This window comes from Girardinichthys multiradiatus, chromosome 11 (genome assembly GCF_021462225.1).
Source record: "Girardinichthys multiradiatus isolate DD_20200921_A chromosome 11, DD_fGirMul_XY1, whole genome shotgun sequence".
Lineage (NCBI taxonomy): Eukaryota > Metazoa > Chordata > Actinopteri > Cyprinodontiformes > Goodeidae > Girardinichthys > Girardinichthys multiradiatus.
The window spans coordinates 34346873-34365072 of record NC_061804.1 but is presented as its reverse complement, the minus strand read 5'-3'; the positions used below and the strand labels follow the sequence as shown (position 1 = coordinate 34365072).

Below are 18200 nucleotides of genomic sequence, written 5' to 3'. Positions count from 1 at the left end.
CAGAGAAAAGACTAGAAAGAGCCTCATCAGTTAACACAAACCGCCATTTTGAACTTTATAATGGCCTCAGACTTGATTTCCTTCCACAGGATAAAACATGGTAAAATGGTATGATTAAATACTATAATACTAGTTATATCAGTCCTGGGTGTACCCTTCTTCTTGCACATTGACCATATAGAAAATGGACGGACCCCTCATTTTATTCAATATTATTACTATTTAGTTAACCAGGTTACAGGTGTTTATTTCAACCCACTCTTTGCTTGTCTGAAGGTTAGACAACCAAAGGAAACTATACAGCATTGGGTCAAATCCTCCCAGGCATGGATCAGTACATATTTGATTCAGTGTTGATTTAGATAAAAATAAAATGAAATAAAATGCAGCATCAGTTGTTTTTTCCCACTTTTTTTCATGGACAGATGGGTCCATTATGAAATTGCAGTACTTGTATTCAAACTATACTAGACCCATGCAAATTTATTCTGCTTTACTAATTTGTGAATGATTCATCTGTATCTTGAGTTCAGCTAACATTTTAACTGGCCAGCAGATATCTGAAACACTTTTTTGAAGATTTTGTTGTGGCAGTAGTGGATAGTTTTTCAGTTATTTTTTTCAAAGTAGGCAGGCAGGAAGTGGGGTGGAGAGAGGGCGAAGACATGCAGCACAGGCCTCCAGGGTCAGGACTTGAACCCAGGACAGCTGCATCAAGGACTAAGGCCTCTACTGCTGCGCTGCACCTGCTGAACCATGTTTTCAGATATCCCTTATACACTAAACCAGAATCATGTTGTTTCCTGCTTCACTGACAGTGCTGTACACTGTTTGGATACTAGATTTATCTGTATTGAAACCTTACTTTTAATTTAAGTATAAAACAAATGAAAAGATTTACGTCAGTATGGAGAAGTTAAAAAAAAGGGACTTCTTTCCAAACTTCATGCTGTCAAATTTCAAAATGAGCACACATGAAACAAAACGTTTACTGTAGAGAATTTACAAATGAGACATTTTACAACAGAAATATATAATCAATGAAAGATTTTCCAACAGTTTCTGGTAAATACAAATACCACGCTATGATTAACAATTAAGAGTTGGTTATGACCAGTTGACTTCTCAAAACCATGCAATCATAATCCTGTAAAAAAAAAAAAAAACCTAACAACCTAACAATTAAAAAAAAATTCCTTATGATTGTTAAACTCTATTGTTAAATTGCTCTTAAAATGTATTTTAATGCAAAGGGGAAAACAAAAAATGCTGCCTCTTCTTTCATTTGTCTTGATTTTATTTCAGTTTGTCAGTTTAGTCCAAGACAACATTTGATAGCATTGAGGCATTAGTCAATTCTTTCCAAACAGTTTTTAAACATGTTTTGACCTATACAGTGGAGTATTGCAAACAGCAGACTGAGATAATTGCTCAATTGCAGTTGGAAACTGTAGAAAAAGTAATTGACCTGATTCATTTAGTTGAAAGTAACAATTCATCTCTTTGTTTCATTTCTGCTTACATTCTTGCTAAAAAGCATTACCATAATTCTGAAGAACCTTAATGACTTGTGATATACCACAAGGCTCAATCCTAGGCTCCAAATACGTATTTACAAAATGTCTCATAAAACAACTGCAGAATAGGCAAACAAGTTACATAAGTAATGCAATTGTATATGACTGTCATTAATTAGTCAATTATTCCGCTTCTTCCTCACAGTCAGACAGCAAGAAGGACATGCTCGTATTGGTCATACTCAGAGTGGGAGCTCTGAAAACAGGAACTGTCTGGGCTAAAACTTACAAGACTGGAGGTTTTTGCCGCAGTTGGTGAGTTTTTACGCTGACAACATGTGCACTGGGAAGTGCTCCCTCTTCATTGCAATTACACTGTACCCCCTGGTTCTTCTGTCTATCATCTGCAACATTTTGCTGTTCTTCCCTGAATGGACCACCAAGTATGTCAAAGAAGGGCAAATCACTGAGGAGGTGAAGTACATGGGGGGATTCATCGGAGGGGGTGTCCTGGTAAGTAGTCGGTTCCTAAATGGGACTCCAAATGGAAAGATGTTCTAGACTTTTTAAAATATGATTCACTGAATGTGTTAAATAGAAAGCTTTTTTATATAAATAAAAACAGTTTGCAGACCTTTGTCATGGATTAGCTTCGTCTGATTCCCATACATTTCTTTGCAAAAAGTAAAAATGGATAAAACCTTTAGTAGGCATCAAGCCCACATCAGTCATTAACAAATGTATTAAAAACTGCGTGGGGACTGCAGAAAATTTGAGTTGTTGAAAACCTCTGACTTGTGAACAACCCTAATCATGCAAACTGTATGTAATCCACTGACCACTCAATGTGTCCTAACGCAGGTGCTGATCCCAGCATTGTACATTCACCTGACTGGAGAACAAGGCTGCTGTGGAAATCGCTTTGGGGTGAGTCATTCAGACTTCATTTCAGGTGAAACAGAGCAGCAAATACATCTTGCTTCTAAGTTAAGGATGATGTGGAGCAAAGCAAACTAAGTCCAGTTGTTCCTGAGCTGAAGAAGTATGCCTTGTTGTGCTGCATCACCATTGCACAACACCTAGGTCGTTTTGATATAGATAACAAAACCGCAGTTTACCAGAGCATGTGACAATTCTTCACTTTTGTAGATGTTGCGCTCATGCAATGTGCCCATTAACATTAGTTTAAAAGAAGAGCAGTCAAATATATGCAAATAGTCTCATTTTGTGCATGCATTTACTGTACAGTAAAATTTGATGAAAACATATGTCAAAGCTTTTTGTCTGTGATAACGATAAGGAATAAGTTCATGTTTTGTACTATTTAAGGGATGGAAAATGAAAAAGAAGATAAACTCACGAATAACGTATTTAAACATGTTTTGTTTTAAACTGTAGTTAAGTATTTCTGACCTCTAAGTCTAATTTATTATTGACAGATGTTCTTTTCCATCGTATTTGCCGCCGTGGGTCTGGCAGGTGCCACTTACAGCTTCATCGTGGCGCTGCTCGGCCTCTCTAACGGGCCTCTCTGCAAAGACAAATCGGGGCAATGGGAAACCCCTTTTAAAGAAAGGTAAGAATTTGAAACTTTTTTGTGATTAATTTAACTGAGATTTGGTCATTTTAAGCTATTTTCCTTTACCCTCAGCAACCTGATCTACACGACAAAGTCGGATACGTGGGCCCACTGCAAAGAGCCAAAAAACGTGGTCCAGTTCAACATGGGTCTGTTCATCACCCTGCTGGTGGCCAGCATTCTGCAGGGGCTGCTCTGTGCCAGCCAGATTATCAATGGCCTCATCGGATGCATCTGTGGAACGTGCAACAACAAACAGGTCATAAAAGCTGGCTAAAGTCAAAACATCCTAAGATCACTTCCTCATTCAACCATGTTTTCATTGGGTCATTTATTTATTTATTTACAGGAATAAGTCTGTGGACAGGAGGCCTCCAAGAAGCATGTGGAGATGACCATCTTATAAATGTCTGGCTAAAATATATACTTCTGCAGTGTATTAATGTAAAGAGATAAGCATTGCAACTACCCATGCACTTAAAATGTTATGATTTAAAATATTTTAAAAGGTTGTTCCTAAACAATATATGGTTTTAGAGATTTCTAATAGAGGGACTGATAACAATGTGCACCTCATGTTAATGTTTTGGATGTGCTTGTTATTGAAGTTGCTGTCTTTTCCTTTGAATCAGTGTGAATAAAGTTTTAGGTGAAATCTTATAACAAATGCCCAGAGATATCAGATACAAGTTTACAAAAATGGAATGTTAAACGTGTGTTTGTATTAACAATGAACAAGAGTAAAACATGGTCTCACAACAGGGCTTGTAACGAACTTCATTCTGTCCTTTCTTCACTGTTGTTCTGGGTTCTTTTTTGACCTCCGCCTGAAGGTTGAGCGGAGGGATACCCGATTTTTGTTTTTAATCTTTTTTTTTTGTTTAATCACAAATAAATCAGACAGTAGCAGTTACAATAGTGGTTCCACTTATTCAATTCAATTCAATTCAAAGATACTTTATTGATACCCGAAGGGAAATTAGAATTCCAGTACAACATCATGCTGGGAACGGTGAAGGTGGTGTGAGGGGGTGCATATGTTTATCTTGAGCATGTGTGTGTGTGCAAGTGAGTGTGTGCAAGTAAGTCCATGAAGCACTGTCACAGAGGCCATTGTCCTTGATGGTACGATGGAATGTTCATCAACCGGCCACAAAGTTCTGAGCAGGTCCACAGATGTCCTCAGGGAAGGGAGGGGGCAGAGGGAGCAGAGCGTCATGTTTACTTAACTTCCAGGAGAAGTTGAAGATAGCCAGCCATCAAGGCCGTGCAGGGGAGCCAGATTCAGAAAAACAATAATTATTTGGGTTAGGCTGACTCTTAATTTTCCGTCAGCCTTGAGAGTCTCGCTGGTGCTTCTCAAAGGCGAATCCAAACAGCCAAATTCCTGGTCTTTCTGCCAGATCAAAGTGAATAATTTTCTCCAAGATTTATCCCATTTCACCTCTGAGTCCAGGAACCGCAACCTGCCTGCGATCCTGTGTAAGGATCACATCCAGTCTGCGATTCAGCTCATGTAACATCTCAGTCTGAGTGTTGATCGCTCTGAAGATCCCATCACACATGCCAGGCAGCCTTACAATGGCCAGAACAGCTGCTGACCTTCTCCGAATTTCTTGATATGCCAGGTAACCGCTGACTCCAAAAAGCAGAAATCGTTGGTTACCTACTGTAACCCCAGATTCTATTTCGTATAGGCTTCGCCCTTTAAGGCTATCGCTAGTGGGTTTATCCCTTCACCCGCAGCGCAGCACTGAAAACTTTAGTCCACGCCCACTTGCTGTGTGGGCCCCACCCCGGTCCGTATAAATTACGGTGAGACCGGACAACGGCTCCCAAAAAGCTTTTTTTCTTCAGCCATTCCGGGACCAGTGAGGCCCAGAGCTTAAAGGGCTGCGCCTATACTCATAGAATCTGGGGTTACAGTAGGTAACCAACGTTCTATTTCGTATAGGCTTCGCCCTTTAAGGCTATCGCTAGTGGGTTAAAGGCGAAGCAGGATGTAGTCTATGCCTCACTGGGTCCATCCAGACCACAACTGAACATCTGCTCGCCTAATGACACCAAAAATCAGCCTTCTGAATGCGTAATTACGCACTCCAAGCGTCGTGCGCATCACAATGAACAGATAAAATATCTGGTCAGGGAAAGGCTGAGATAACAGACCTGCTGCTGTAATTGGAAAACGAAGGTTACGAACTGTAACAGTGTAACGATGAGCAGAGCAGGTCAAAAATCTCCATGAGGGAACGTGGAGACAGATCAGCAGCTGGATCATGCGTAATGATGCAGCATAACAACCTCGTGTACCACAGACAACACAACAGAAGAACAACCTCTGTTCACACGGAGGCTTAATGAAATACAGCCGCAGTGACAATAACATCATAAGTCACGATTAGTGGCTGATAATAATATTACGACACCCTGCGTCTGCATGCAGGAAGGGTGACGAAATAACAGTCATTCTGTCAGAACCCTGAGAACAGAATGAGTCATGGAGAAACCTGACACATCTCGCAGGTAGAAACGAATAAATGAGCATGGAGATGACCATGAGGCTGCTGTGCAGATGTCTTCCACTGTCATTCCTCCATGCAGAGCTGTGGAGGAGGAAATCCCCCTGATTGAATGAGCTCTGAGATTCTCTGGATGATCCAATCCAGAGGAAATATAAGCATGTGAAATAGCCTCACACAGCCAATGTGAGAGGCGCTGGACAGATAGAGGACGTCCTGCAGAGTTTTCTCTGTAATGCACGAACAGACGCTGGGAGCGGCGCAGTGCAGCCGTGCGCGCTACGTAACATGAAAGCGCGCGCACGGGACAGAGGAGATGAGAGGTGGCCTCCTCTTCAGAGTTATGAGGAGGAGGATAAAAACCATCCAGAGTTATCAGTCTCGATCTGAACGAACTCGTGATGCTTTTAGGTGTAAAAGCAGGGTTAGGACGCAGCACAGCTGAGCTGCCGTCGGCTCGTATTCTGAGACATGAAGGAGCGACAGAGAGAGCAGATAAATCGCTCACTCTCTTTGCAGATGTCAGAGCTAACAGCAGGGCTGTTTTAAAAGACAGAAATTTTAGTGGAGCCTGATCTAAGGGCTCAAATGGGGCTTTAACCAGTGCGCGCAGGACGAGCGCTAAATCCCACTGAGGGACTAGAGGGCGTGACACGGGTCTGTGTCTACGTACACCCCGCAGAAAACGCTTCATCAGCGGGTGGTTAAAGACCGTTCTGTCACCAAAACCCTCATGACAGGAAGAAATAGCTGCAGCATACGTTTTAATGATGCTGAAAGCTAAATATCTGTTCATCAGCTGCTGGAGGAATGACAGCACGCAGCCTAATGGACATGAAAAAAGGCTCCACGCCTTTTTCTGCGCACCAACGCTGAAAAGCTGCCCACTTTGATGTGTATGAAGCTGCGGTAGAGGCGGCTCGTGCGCCCTGAATCGTGCGCACCACATCGTGCGGGAGACCCAGCCTTTCTAAGTGCTCCCGTTCAGCGGCCAGACCCAGAGACATTGACCTAACTCTGGGATGCTCCTGATCGCCCCTCCTGCCTGGAGGAGTGCATCCTCTCTCCACGGCAGCTGCCACGGGCGACCTGACACCAGCTGCTGCAGGTTCGGAAACCATGGCGCGCCTTTGCGCTCGGGGGCTACGAGAATCACTGAGAGTTGTTCCTCTCGGAACTGGAGGAAAAGCGTAAAGGAGCGTTTTCAACCACGGGCTGTGAGCAAAGGCGTCCACTCCTAACGGTGGATCCTCCCGTGGGCTCAGTGAGAACCACAGCTGACATTGTGCGTTCTCCTGTGTGGCGAAAAGATCCACTGCTGCTTTCCCAAATCTGCTCCAGATCTGATCAATCAGCTCGGGGTGGAGACTCCAGTCCCCGGGACGAGGACCACCTCTGGACATGATGTCCGCTCCTCTGTTCAGGACGCCGGGGATGTACACTGCTCTGATGGAGAGCAGGTTCATGCGCGTCCAGCACAGCAGCCGCCTGGAAATGTTTAGCAGCTGAGCCGACAGAACACCTCCCTGGCTGTAGGCTGCTGCCACTCTGTTGTCTGTGTGGATCAGAACATGCTGATCCTGCAGCAGAGGAGCAAAATGCTGTGTCACCTTCCACACTGTGAGAAGCTCCAGCACGTTTATGTGGAGAGACATGTGGTCTGGCCACTGTGCTCCCACCGCCTGAGACTGACACGTTCCTCCCCATCCCGACAGGGACGTGTGACGCTGGTCTGCTGAGGGGAACTCCCTCTGACAGGATGCGGGGATTTCCCCAGTGGGCCAGGTCGGGTCCCACTGAAGGAGGGACTGAGATCATCCGCCTCTTCTGATGCACAGGATCTATGCGCAGGCGGATGAACCATCTCTGAAGACGTCTCATATGAAGCAGACCCAGCGGAACAACCACCTGAGCCGCTGACATCATTCCCAGTAATCAGTGACAGAGATGTCACTAAGCTGTGAGGTTTGACACGGAGGAGAAGCGCTGACAGCGCGTCTGTTCTCGGCTGAGAGAGCCGGGCTCTCATTGTGGCTGAGTTTAACTCCACCCCCAGATAAACGATCATCCGGGATGGGAAAACAGAACTGTTCTTCCAGTTTATTGAAAACCCCAGGACTGTCAGATGTGCGGCCAGCTTCTGTGTCTGTACCGCTGCCTACTCTCTGGACCGAGCCAGCAAAAGCAGGTTGTCCAGATAAAAGAGGATTCTCATCCCTGCCGAGCGCAGCGGCTGCAACGCCGTCTCCACACATTTGGAGAACATGCGTGGGGCGAGAGAGTAACCGAACGGCAGGCGGTTGTATTGATATGAGATCCCCTGATAAGCGAAATGCAGATATTTGCGGTGTTTCGGGATGATGGGGATGTGAAAATAAGCATCCTTCAGATCTATGGAGGTGAACCAGTCGTTCTGGTGAACGTTTTCCATCACCTGTCTGACTGTCAGCATGTGGAAACGTCTCTCCATGATCGCTTTGTTGACCAGAGACAGATCGAGAATCGGTCTCATACCTCCTGTTTTCTTGGGAACCAGAAAATACCGGGAATAAAACCCCGTGTTTTCCTCTCCGCGAGGAACCCTGGAAATGACGTTTTTTATCAGGAGTTCCTGCAGTTCTGACATGAGAACGGAGCTCTGCTCCGGGGAGGACAGGACCGTCTCCAAAATCCCTCTGAACGGTGGGGGCGGAGACAGGAACTGCAGCGTGTAACCTCTGCTGATCAGTCTGTCCATCCACCTGTCCAGGGAACATACGCGTCGCCACTCTGAGTGATGCTCTAAGAGCGGGCGCGCATTTATCTGCGGTGCCGTGGTGCTCATGAATACGAGCCAGGCTAGAGCCCCTTCCGCCGTTACCCGACTCGAATTCTGATCGGAGGTACCCATGGGGGGCTCGGATCGAAAGGGCTGTAAACCAGCCTCACCAGGGGGATATTCACCCAGGCTTGCAGCTTGGTGTTGAGCGGGGGCATCACTGGTGCGCCGCTTGTGGGGAGCTGCTGTTGTGCATCCTCTGTGATCTCACCCACTGACAGCTGGGGAGGACAGGACGGGGAAGGCAGCGAGCGGAGCTCTACCGGAACAGCATAGTATGCTCTCGTGGAGTCATGCTTTGAAACTGTGAGATTGTGGAGCCTCTTAAACGGCTGTTTAAAAGGGTCCGTCTCATTAGGAGTGGAGGATGTGTGTGGGGGAAACACAGCGAGATCGTACGATCTGGCTGAGCTGGAATAAAACGGAAAATTGCTCTTAGAAATGTATGTTTTATTTCAAAACAAACAATTTTACACACATCCCCCCCCCCACCAGTCATTTTTTAAATCTCCGCCGTGGCTCCTGTGGAGGGTTGGACCAGGCGCACGCCAACTGCCGACCTCCGGCCGAGTAGACGGAGCAGTAGGCGGAGGAACTCGGGGAGCTGCGGCAGCGGCATGGAGCGTCTCTGCTGCTGACGCTGATCACGGCGGTCCCGCCAGCGGCCGGTGGTGTGGGACGACCGGAAGCCATGTCTCCTGACCCGCTCAAGTTCCTCTTGAGAGGTTTGCATCTGGCTCAGCAAGGACTGGAAATGAGAACCGAACAGTCCGTCCGGACTGATCGGTCCCTCCAGTAACTCCTTCTTAAAATCCTCAGGGATGGAGGAAGAGAGCCGAAGCCACATCTGTCGCTGCAGCAAAGTCTGCCAGGCAGCGATGCGGGAGGAGCACACAGCCGACGCCGCACAGAGGTTCAGGATGGTGTCTGCGAGATTGCAGAATTCCTCCACATCCTCTGGAGGCAGCTCCATCTCCCGAGCCTTCTTGGAGATGGCGTAGGCCAGGAAGGCGGTGTTGTTGGTCGCTGCAGCGACCTGAGCGGCACACTGGTGAGAGCGATCAGTCAGCCTGGCCGTGATCTGATCGCTGGAGGAGGGGGGCACAGGCCGTCGTCCGACGCGCCGGGCCGACCTAACCCCAAAAACCGCCGACAGACTGGGCTCTAGAGCGGGAACTGGGGGAAACCCCTGATCCGTCAGTGCCTCCACCCTCGTGATGGGTGTGAAGGTGGAGACCGGTGCCTTCAGCTGTAGCGGCTCGGCCGCCGCTCCCGACAGGTAAGTCGTTACCGCCGGAAAACGGGGCCAAACCGGATCTCGGTGAGTCGAATGAGCTGGGGCGAATTTTCCCGCCAGGTCATCCGTCGGCAGCTGGGCTAGAGGCGCGGGAACAGGGACACCTTTAGCCTCAGCTACTTTGGCGATGATGTCCGGCAGCGCGCTAACAAGTGCGCCCATCGCCGGAAAGGGGGTGGTCGCCGACATCGGGAGGCCCTGAGCCTGGACTGCTTTAGTATCTGCCTCCGCATCCTCCGTCCGGAGTGGAGATATCAGTCGCTGTCTCTGGGGAGGAATCGTCCGATTCCCACCCAACACCAAAAATGCCCAATGCCTCCTGGAGGGAGCATTGGTCCGCTATGGGGAATTCCCCTTCTAGCGGGGAGAAATGGTTAGATGCCGCTGCTTCTCCTCCTGAGGCAGACGCCTGCAGGAAGGGCAGGTGGACTGCGGGGTCAAGGCCAGGCTTGCATGATCCGGACCGAAGCAGCCCTCGCAGATGGCATGCAGGTCGTAGGACATGATGTAGCCGGTGTTACAAGCCGGGCAGAGGCGGATAATGCCAACGCTAGCCATGGTTCTTCTTGTAATAGTGCTGTTAAGCTGTTCGCTGAAGAAAAAATGGGAGCCGTTGTCCGGTCTCACAGTAATTTATACGCACCGGGGTGGGGCCCACACAGCAGGTGGGCGTGGACTAAAGTTTTCAGTTCTGCGCTGCGCGCGAAGGGATAAACCCACTAGTGACAGCCTTAAAGGGCTGCGCCTATACGAAATAGAACCTGATATCAAACATCCAGTTATATACACATCTTCCACATCCTCGACTGACATTATCGACAAACACACAATCCTCCACTTCTGCCAGGAGTCCACTGTGTATCCAGAGAAAAACGTCCAGTCCGGATATGTCATACCTTTATACTTATAACTGTGAAGCTCTACTTGATTTATTTCAGGTATGATTTCAGGCGGAAATTCCTCTAAAACCTTTTAGGGCTTAACAGGTTAGTTACTGATATACTCCACGGGTAATTTTGGTAGGCCACTAATCATTAGCCACTAGTGAAGGTTCACTACTAAAGGCTGATGACTCATCGTGGTTCACTGGAATCCCAAAGCCTTACAATGACTTTGTAATCTTTTCCGAATGAAAGATGTCAATGACTGTTACTCATCTGTTCTTGAGTTTCTTAGATCGAGGCATTATGTATGATTTTTGAGATCTTTTAGCCTACTTCATGTTGCCAGACAGGTTCTGTTTAAATGATTCTTTGTTTCTACAGGTCTGGCAGTAATCAGACTTAGGTGTGGAAGTGAAAAAAATGAGTTTAAACAGTTAATCTGTAATTTAACAAGGCTGGGGCAATTATATTTTGTATATAGGACCAGGTTGGTTTGCATAGCTTATTTGATAAAATGTATTTTGTATTTATTCGGGTTATTGCTTACCTCTACCCTTGCTTAGCCTTTTTCCTTTTGTACAGTTGAAACCTCATATTTACATACAGTGTAAAAAAGGAAAAAATAATGTTGCTCAAAGTCAATAAATCAAACTATCCTGTTTAAGATCAGATAAGATTATGAAATTATTTCTATTTGGTAAATGTCAGGATAATGAGATATTTTTAAAGAATTTTTATTACTTACCTTTCACACTGTATAGCTTGGGTCAAACATCTTTTGTTTGACCCCACATACTTTTCACAATAGTTTGTCTTAATTCTGGCCCATTCCTCCTCACAGAACTGCTAGAGGTGAGTCAGGTCTAAAGGTTGCCTTGTTTGGACACACCTTTTTTGCTCTGCTCAAATTTCCGATGCGCTTGAGATTGTAATGTAAAAATTTTAATTACTTTTGTGCTTCTGAGGTGATGACCAAGTTTGAAATGACAATAGCTTTCACCTTCCTTTCTGCCCCCTCTGGGTGGTCTTCCAAAGGCATTTACAAGCTGAAGGGGAAATGTGTCTGAACACAAAAGGTGTTTTGTCTCTGTTCCTGTCCCTGGAACCCCTGCTGGTCCAACAAACAATTAGTCGCAGAGGAGCCGAGATGTCTGCGAGAAAGTTAGGTTGATTTCTCAACTCTGTTTCTCCTAGAGGGAGGGTGTCAGGACCAGACTGATATAAGGAGGGGTCAGCACTTGTCTCATCAGATTTGATCTCGGCTCTGTTCAGTAACACGTCGGATGCTGAAAGATCTGTCTCCCTTATAAGGCTAAATTAATAAAGCAGGTTAAATGGTTATCATTGTTCTCTTTCTTTGGAAAATACAAGTTTTCTACAACAAGATCAAGGCTTTGTTATGGCCACCCTAGAACATTTTGTTGCTAACTGCTGCAGGCGATTCCAATTTTTCCGGAAACTTTTGACGGTTGTAAATGTTATTGCAATGATTGACGCTGCCTTGCCCGAATGTTGCTCAGAGACCAAACATGTCAGGAGAAGCAAAACTCATTTCTCAATCGCTCACTTCCTGTACTGATTAGAGACAATGATCATTTCATCAGTTGATCACCAGAGGAACAAAGAGAACCATGTATCATGCTGAGTAAGTGTTTGACCAACTATAGTCTGGATATTTTCCAGGCTTTCACCAAAGCCAGAAAGATTTTCTGTTTTTCTCCAGCACCTGCCGCTACATGTGCAAAGTTCAGCAGCTCAATGCTCCTACTGTGACAGAGTAAACATTACAAAAACACTGTCAGCAAGAGAATATGTAAGGAATGTTCTGTATGTCACACAAAATACAATCAATCAGCCTCATTTGTTACGGCAAAATACAAAGAAAAACCCTGTTATTTAACAAAGCAACTACTTTAGGGTGTGACCACCCAAGAAAGTGGAACTTGGTTTTGTGTTGAGATGAGTTCAATGCATTCACATCCTGAACCATAAAAAAAGCTTAATGTCCACATTAGCTCTAATAAGCCAACACACAAAACACACTCTGTGCATTTCCATGACAGCAGAGTGACTCACAGTCACTTCTGCAGCCTATCCCAGACTCTGTTTGACTTTCTTATCTTATCAGCATGTCAACTCCCACAGTCCAACCATTTTTACAGAGGACTTCCCTTTACAAAGCAGCAAAACAGTCTACCCTTACCTGAACTTTCCAGTGTCAAAGAACAGGAGTTGCCTGAGCTGAAATATTCGATATGTGTACTGGAAAGTGTTCCCTCTGCATCGCAGTGACTCTGTACCCGCTGGCGCTCATATCTATCATCTGTAACATTGTGCTGTTCTTTCCCGATGGAGACATTAAGTATGCCAAAGATGGACATATTACAGAGGAGGTGAAGTACATGGGGGGAGTCATTGGAGGAGGGATAATGGTAAGTTTCTTCATTAAGCTTAATTTTATCAGTTCTATTTTGTATTTTATGCCCTCTTTTGAGGTGAATAATACATCATAAATCTCACTGCTTGTCTCCTGTGTACATGTTGACAACTGCTATATTTTCAGTAAACAAGTTGTAAGTTCTGAATCTAACTTCATAATTAAGACTGGATCTGATTATGTTTACGAAACCCCCGCATACAGGTGCTGCTCCCTGCACTTCACATTCACCTGACTGGAAAGCAGGGCTGCTGTGGAAATCGCTGCGGGGTGAGTCAAACAGGGAACGGTGAAAACAGTTAGAAGTTAACAATGTGAACCACTGCAAAAGTGCGGGCTACCTACAAACGCTTTGTAATTGCACTAAGGAGGTAATTAAATGTTAAACACGTCACCGGAAATAAACATCCCAACAAAGAATAACAAGTATACCACACGTATTGTATGAAACTTAGTAAGATAGTGAATTGACCTTAAACATACAGTAGTTGTTGTAGTTATTGGTAAATACTTTTCTCTAAAAGTAATTTTATTAAATACAACTATAGTATTTATACCCCTGGAGCACGTGTTACACGTGTCACATTATAGTCACAAACTTTTAATTCACCTTACTTGAATTTTATATTATAGTGCAACACAAAGCAGTACATATTTGTAAAGTGGAATGAAAAATAAAACAAGCTTGTCAAATTTCCTTTACAAACAAAAATCTGAAATCTGTGGCGAACATTTGTTTACGGCCCCCTTTATTCTGGTACTGCAAAATAACATTTAGTCCAATCAATTGTCTTTAGAAGTCATCTACTCGCACTCGTACTCGTCATCTTCCGCTTATCCGGGACCGGGTCGCGGGGGCAGCAGACTCAGCAGAGACGCCCAGACGTCCCTCTCTCCAGACACCTCCTCCAGCTCCCCCAGGGGGGGCCCAAGGCGTTCCCAGGCCAGCCGAGAGACATAGTCCCTCCAGCGTGTCCTGGGCCGTCCCCTAGGCCTCCTCCCGGTGGGACGTGCCTGGAACACCTCCCGAGGAAGGCGTCCAGGAGGCATCCGGTATAGATGCCTGAGCCACCTCAACTGGCTCCTCTCGATGTGGAGGAGCAGCGGCTCTACTCCGAGCCCCTCTCGGATGGCCAGCTCCTCACCCTATCTCTAAGGGAGTGCCCGGCCACTCTACGGAGGAAGCTCATTTCAGCCGCTTGTATCCGGGATCTCGTTCTTTCGGTCAAGACCCAAAGTTCATGGCCATAGGTGAGGGTAGGAACGTAGACCGACCGTAAATTGAGAGCTTTGCTTTTCGGCTCAGCTCTCTCTTCACCACAACGGACCGGCACAGCGACCACATTACTGTGGCAGCCGCACCGATCCATCTGTCGATCTCCCGCTCCATTCTTCCCTCACTCGTGAACAAGACCCAGAGATACTTAAGCTCCTCCACTTGAGGCAGAAACTCCCCTCCAACCTGAAGTCATCTAATTAGTGAATAAAGTTAGCCTAGTGATAACTTATTTTCAGTGTAAAATAAAATTAATATTGAGAGAGCATTTTTTTTAAAGAAGCAGGCACAAGGGTTATAGTAACACTAGAGGAGCTGCAAAGAACTACAGCTTATGTAGGAGATTTTACCTTAATGTTGGAGTTGCAAGAAGAAAACCATTGTTGAGAGAAAGCCAAATGAAGTACGGTTTGCAGCTTGACACGAGTTATGTAGGGGGCACAGAAAACCTGTGAACCTAGCTGCTCTGGTCAGATAAAACCAAGAACTTTTTGTCCTACATGCAAAACAGTGTGTCTAACACTGCGCATTATCCTGACCAGACCATTGCCTACTGTAACACATGGTGGTGGCAGAATCATGCTGTGAGGATGCTTTTTTTCAGCTGGAATATGGAAGCTGGTCAGAGTTGATTGGGAAATGGATGTCGCTAAATACCAAATGATCCTGAAGGAAGATCTGTTAGAGGCCGTTGAAGACTTGAGACTAGATCGAAGGCCCCCCTTCCAGCAGGCTATAGACCCAAAACATACAGCCAGAGCTTAAACGAAATTATATAGTTTAAAGCATATTCATGTATTAGAATGGATCTTAGAGTTAAGGTCCAGTACTACTGTATATCATTCAGGAATCGTTGCAAGACCAGACAATTGTTGTTTTCAGATACTAACTATCTAATCCAAGCTGAATGGATCAATTGACAGTATCTGGATCTGCAAAGCTGGCAGAACAAACCTCACAGCTGGAGAAAGGTGGTTCTACAAAACACAAGACATTGAAAACCGTGAATCCGTTTCCATCTGATACTTTCTGTTCTTCCATTAAACAAAGACCTAGTAGGAAACGTGAAAAGGTTTATGTGGTATAAATAGCTTTGCAATCTAATGTAAGTCTGATGTAAGATAACATGCAGAGTAGAAAACAACAAACACTGGAGACCAAACACACGCCGTTCTGTTGTAAATAGATAACTCAGGACCTTTTCCTTACTTTTGCATACAGTTTATTGCTGTGTATTAAACTGCAACAGACATGCTCCTGACCCACTCTTCTGATCTCTGCAGATGTTCTTATCTATTGCGTTTGCTGCAGTGGGCGTGGTCGGTGCCCTGTACAGCTTTATTGTGGCTGTGCATGGCTTGCACAATGGACCCCTCTGTAAATACTTACTCATTTGGACGAGGCCTTTCCAGGACAGGTGAAACACAGAAGTAACTCTATGATGATGACGTTTGTTTGGCATCTTTAGCTTTGGTCATACATAAAAGCTTTTGTTTTTTTACAGTAACCCCAGTTACCTGGGCGACAGCTCCATATGGTGGCGATGCCAAGAGCCTGAGAACATCGTCCAGTTTAACATTGGACTCTTCAGCACCCTACTGGTGACCAGCGGCCTGCAGCTGATTCTCTGTGCGACTCAGATGATCAACGGGCTCGTTGGCTGCCTGTGTGGGACCTGCAACAAGAAGGACAAAGACATGATCTGAACATGAGTCCTTTCTTTAAAATGAGCAGGTATCTAAATCAGCATGTTCTTGAAGAAGAGCCGGCATAAAGCATGAGCAAACGAAGCTACCACTCAGAGCCCCCTTTGAATTCTTATACAATCGTATATCCATTGAACAGAGTATCATCCAAAAGGTAACTGGTAACTTTAGGTAAACCAATTCAAAAAGGCCAACATTTCTGCAATAAAAATATTTTAAACCTTTTTTGATGGTTTGATTATTTATGTAATATTCACATTTTTTGCTAAACTGAATTTTAAATTTTAATTATCTGAAAGCCATAATAATCAAAATTCACAGAAATTAACACCTGCAGCATTTCAGCGTGAGTGCAATGAATCTAGAAAATATTTAAACTTCTTTTTTTAAATAGAATAACTGAAACCAATTTTAGATTTTTGATGAAATGCTAACATATCTCAGAACTTGATATGTTGCTGTTTGTGGTCAAGTTTATCCAAAAATAAGGTAACCTTTGAAAATTAAGTAGTTCAAATAACATTTAAATTAAATTAATATTTTAAAAAACTGCCATATGTGTAAACATACAAAGTAAAACTTTTGACAGATTTGTTCATAGAGTTATGATTTAATCAATTTTATAGTTTAATCATTTCTGATGGTTGTGTTGAGCTGGTGTTGCATTTCATGCATTGTCTGTCTGCAAATTAGGTAACTTAAAATGATTGTAAAGGCACAATGTGCTGACTGTTAAACCAGGTGGTGCTGTGGTGGTCATATCTGCATGTGGACTCCTAATCTAATTTCTTAATAAGGATCCAGTTAACTTTGGGACCACTCTGTTTTTAAGTAGAAAATAAATGAGTGAAATGTTCATGCTTTGCTTTTTCTTTTTCTGTTTGTTTTTCACAGAAGCGGTGAGTTTCTGACTGGCGCCCCCTGCTGTCTCGTTTAATCACTGGGCACCACGTGAGGCTGCAGAGAATATTGCTTTGAACGGGTTCATTTCTCAGATTTGCCCATTTTATGCTTTTTACATTATTACCCATGGTCTTACATGGAGTTTAATCTTTCTGAGGTATATTTTGTTGAGAAAATGCTGTTTACTAGTGTAGTGTTTAGAAGAGGCTCATTTTATGCCCCTGTACAGGTCCATAATTTTATTTTAGGCAGTATTTTAAATTAGTTAACAAATCTTCAGAGCCTGAGGTTGTAACACTTAAACGTTTGACTGTACAATAGCCGTTTTCTGTTGTGAAGAAGCTGATTTTAAGCAGCTATTGTGTAAATTGAGTGACAGAAGCCTGCTCAGTGAACCAGGAGAATCATTTGGCCTAGTTATTTCTATTTTTACAAACAAGCCAAAATCTTTATATCACTTCTCATGAAAGAAATTAAATCATAATTTATCTTTTGGCAGCTTTAAACACACAGCAGCTATATTTTTGCTATTTAATTTTGTCAATTTAAAAACTGTAAACTCTGATTTACTGTATTTCAATGTTAAAGTGATAGCCTTAAAGAAAAAAATAAAATACAGCAAAAATCTAAGGTCCTCTTTATTCATATATTTAATGCATCACTCCAACACTATCTAAAATTGACTTACAAATATGTATTGAAAGTAAACATGTTTGCAATATAATGTATGTTAATTAGCAAATAAAAACACTGAATAAACACATGGAATTAGGCTTAAAGGTCACACAATGAAGCAGCTGATATATTGTTAGTGAGTTCCTCTTTATAACAAAAAGCAACACATGAAAAAACTGTAAATACCAGTAGAATAAAAGAACAAAAATGGCACGATAAAAGTGTATTTAAATTTTGCTGATTGTTTTTAAATCTTACAAGATTTAAAAATACTTAAGAGTTACAGCAAATACTTAAGGAGGTTTAATGGCATGAAAACATTAGTGAGATGCAAAGTTAAGGTTCCTTAATAGCAGCAAACTGTTCTTTAAACAGGGTTCCTGCACAATTTTCATGTGAAACCAAATAATTCAGGTTAGACTTTCCACAGCTATCAGTCATTTCTGTTTGTTCATAAATATAAAATTTCGGAAAGTTCACTATGAATTTATGGCAGATATTTCTGCAGTTGGCCGCATTATCTGCAGGAAGGAAATTAGGACAAACAATTAAAGAAAGGAAGGACAGAAATAAGGAAAGTATGACAAAG

At 43.9% G+C, this 18200-nt stretch overlaps 2 protein-coding genes across 2 annotated transcripts; both read left to right on the top strand.

Annotated features, from left to right (window-relative positions):
- Nucleotides 1-1144: 1144 nt before the first annotated feature.
- LOC124876631 (transmembrane 4 L6 family member 1-like) lies at nt 1145-3857 on the top strand. Its single transcript, XM_047379562.1, has 5 exons — nt 1145-2030; nt 2379-2444; nt 2957-3093; nt 3169-3355; nt 3446-3857. Exons 1-5 carry the CDS (start codon nt 1854-1856, stop codon nt 3449-3451), a joined length of 573 nt encoding a protein of 190 aa, XP_047235518.1. The 5' UTR covers nt 1145-1853; the 3' UTR covers nt 3452-3857.
- Nucleotides 3858-12774: 8917 nt separating this feature from the next.
- Nucleotides 12775-17566, top strand: tm4sf21a (transmembrane 4 L six family member 21a). The gene is made up of 5 exons (XM_047379911.1): nt 12775-13046; nt 13256-13321; nt 15611-15744; nt 15832-16061; nt 16928-17566. The coding sequence occupies exons 1-4, from the start codon at nt 12870-12872 to the stop codon at nt 16031-16033; spliced, it is 579 nt and encodes a 192-aa protein (XP_047235867.1). The 5' UTR covers nt 12775-12869; the 3' UTR covers nt 16034-16061; nt 16928-17566.
- The last annotated feature ends 634 nt before the right edge of the window (nt 17567-18200 follow it).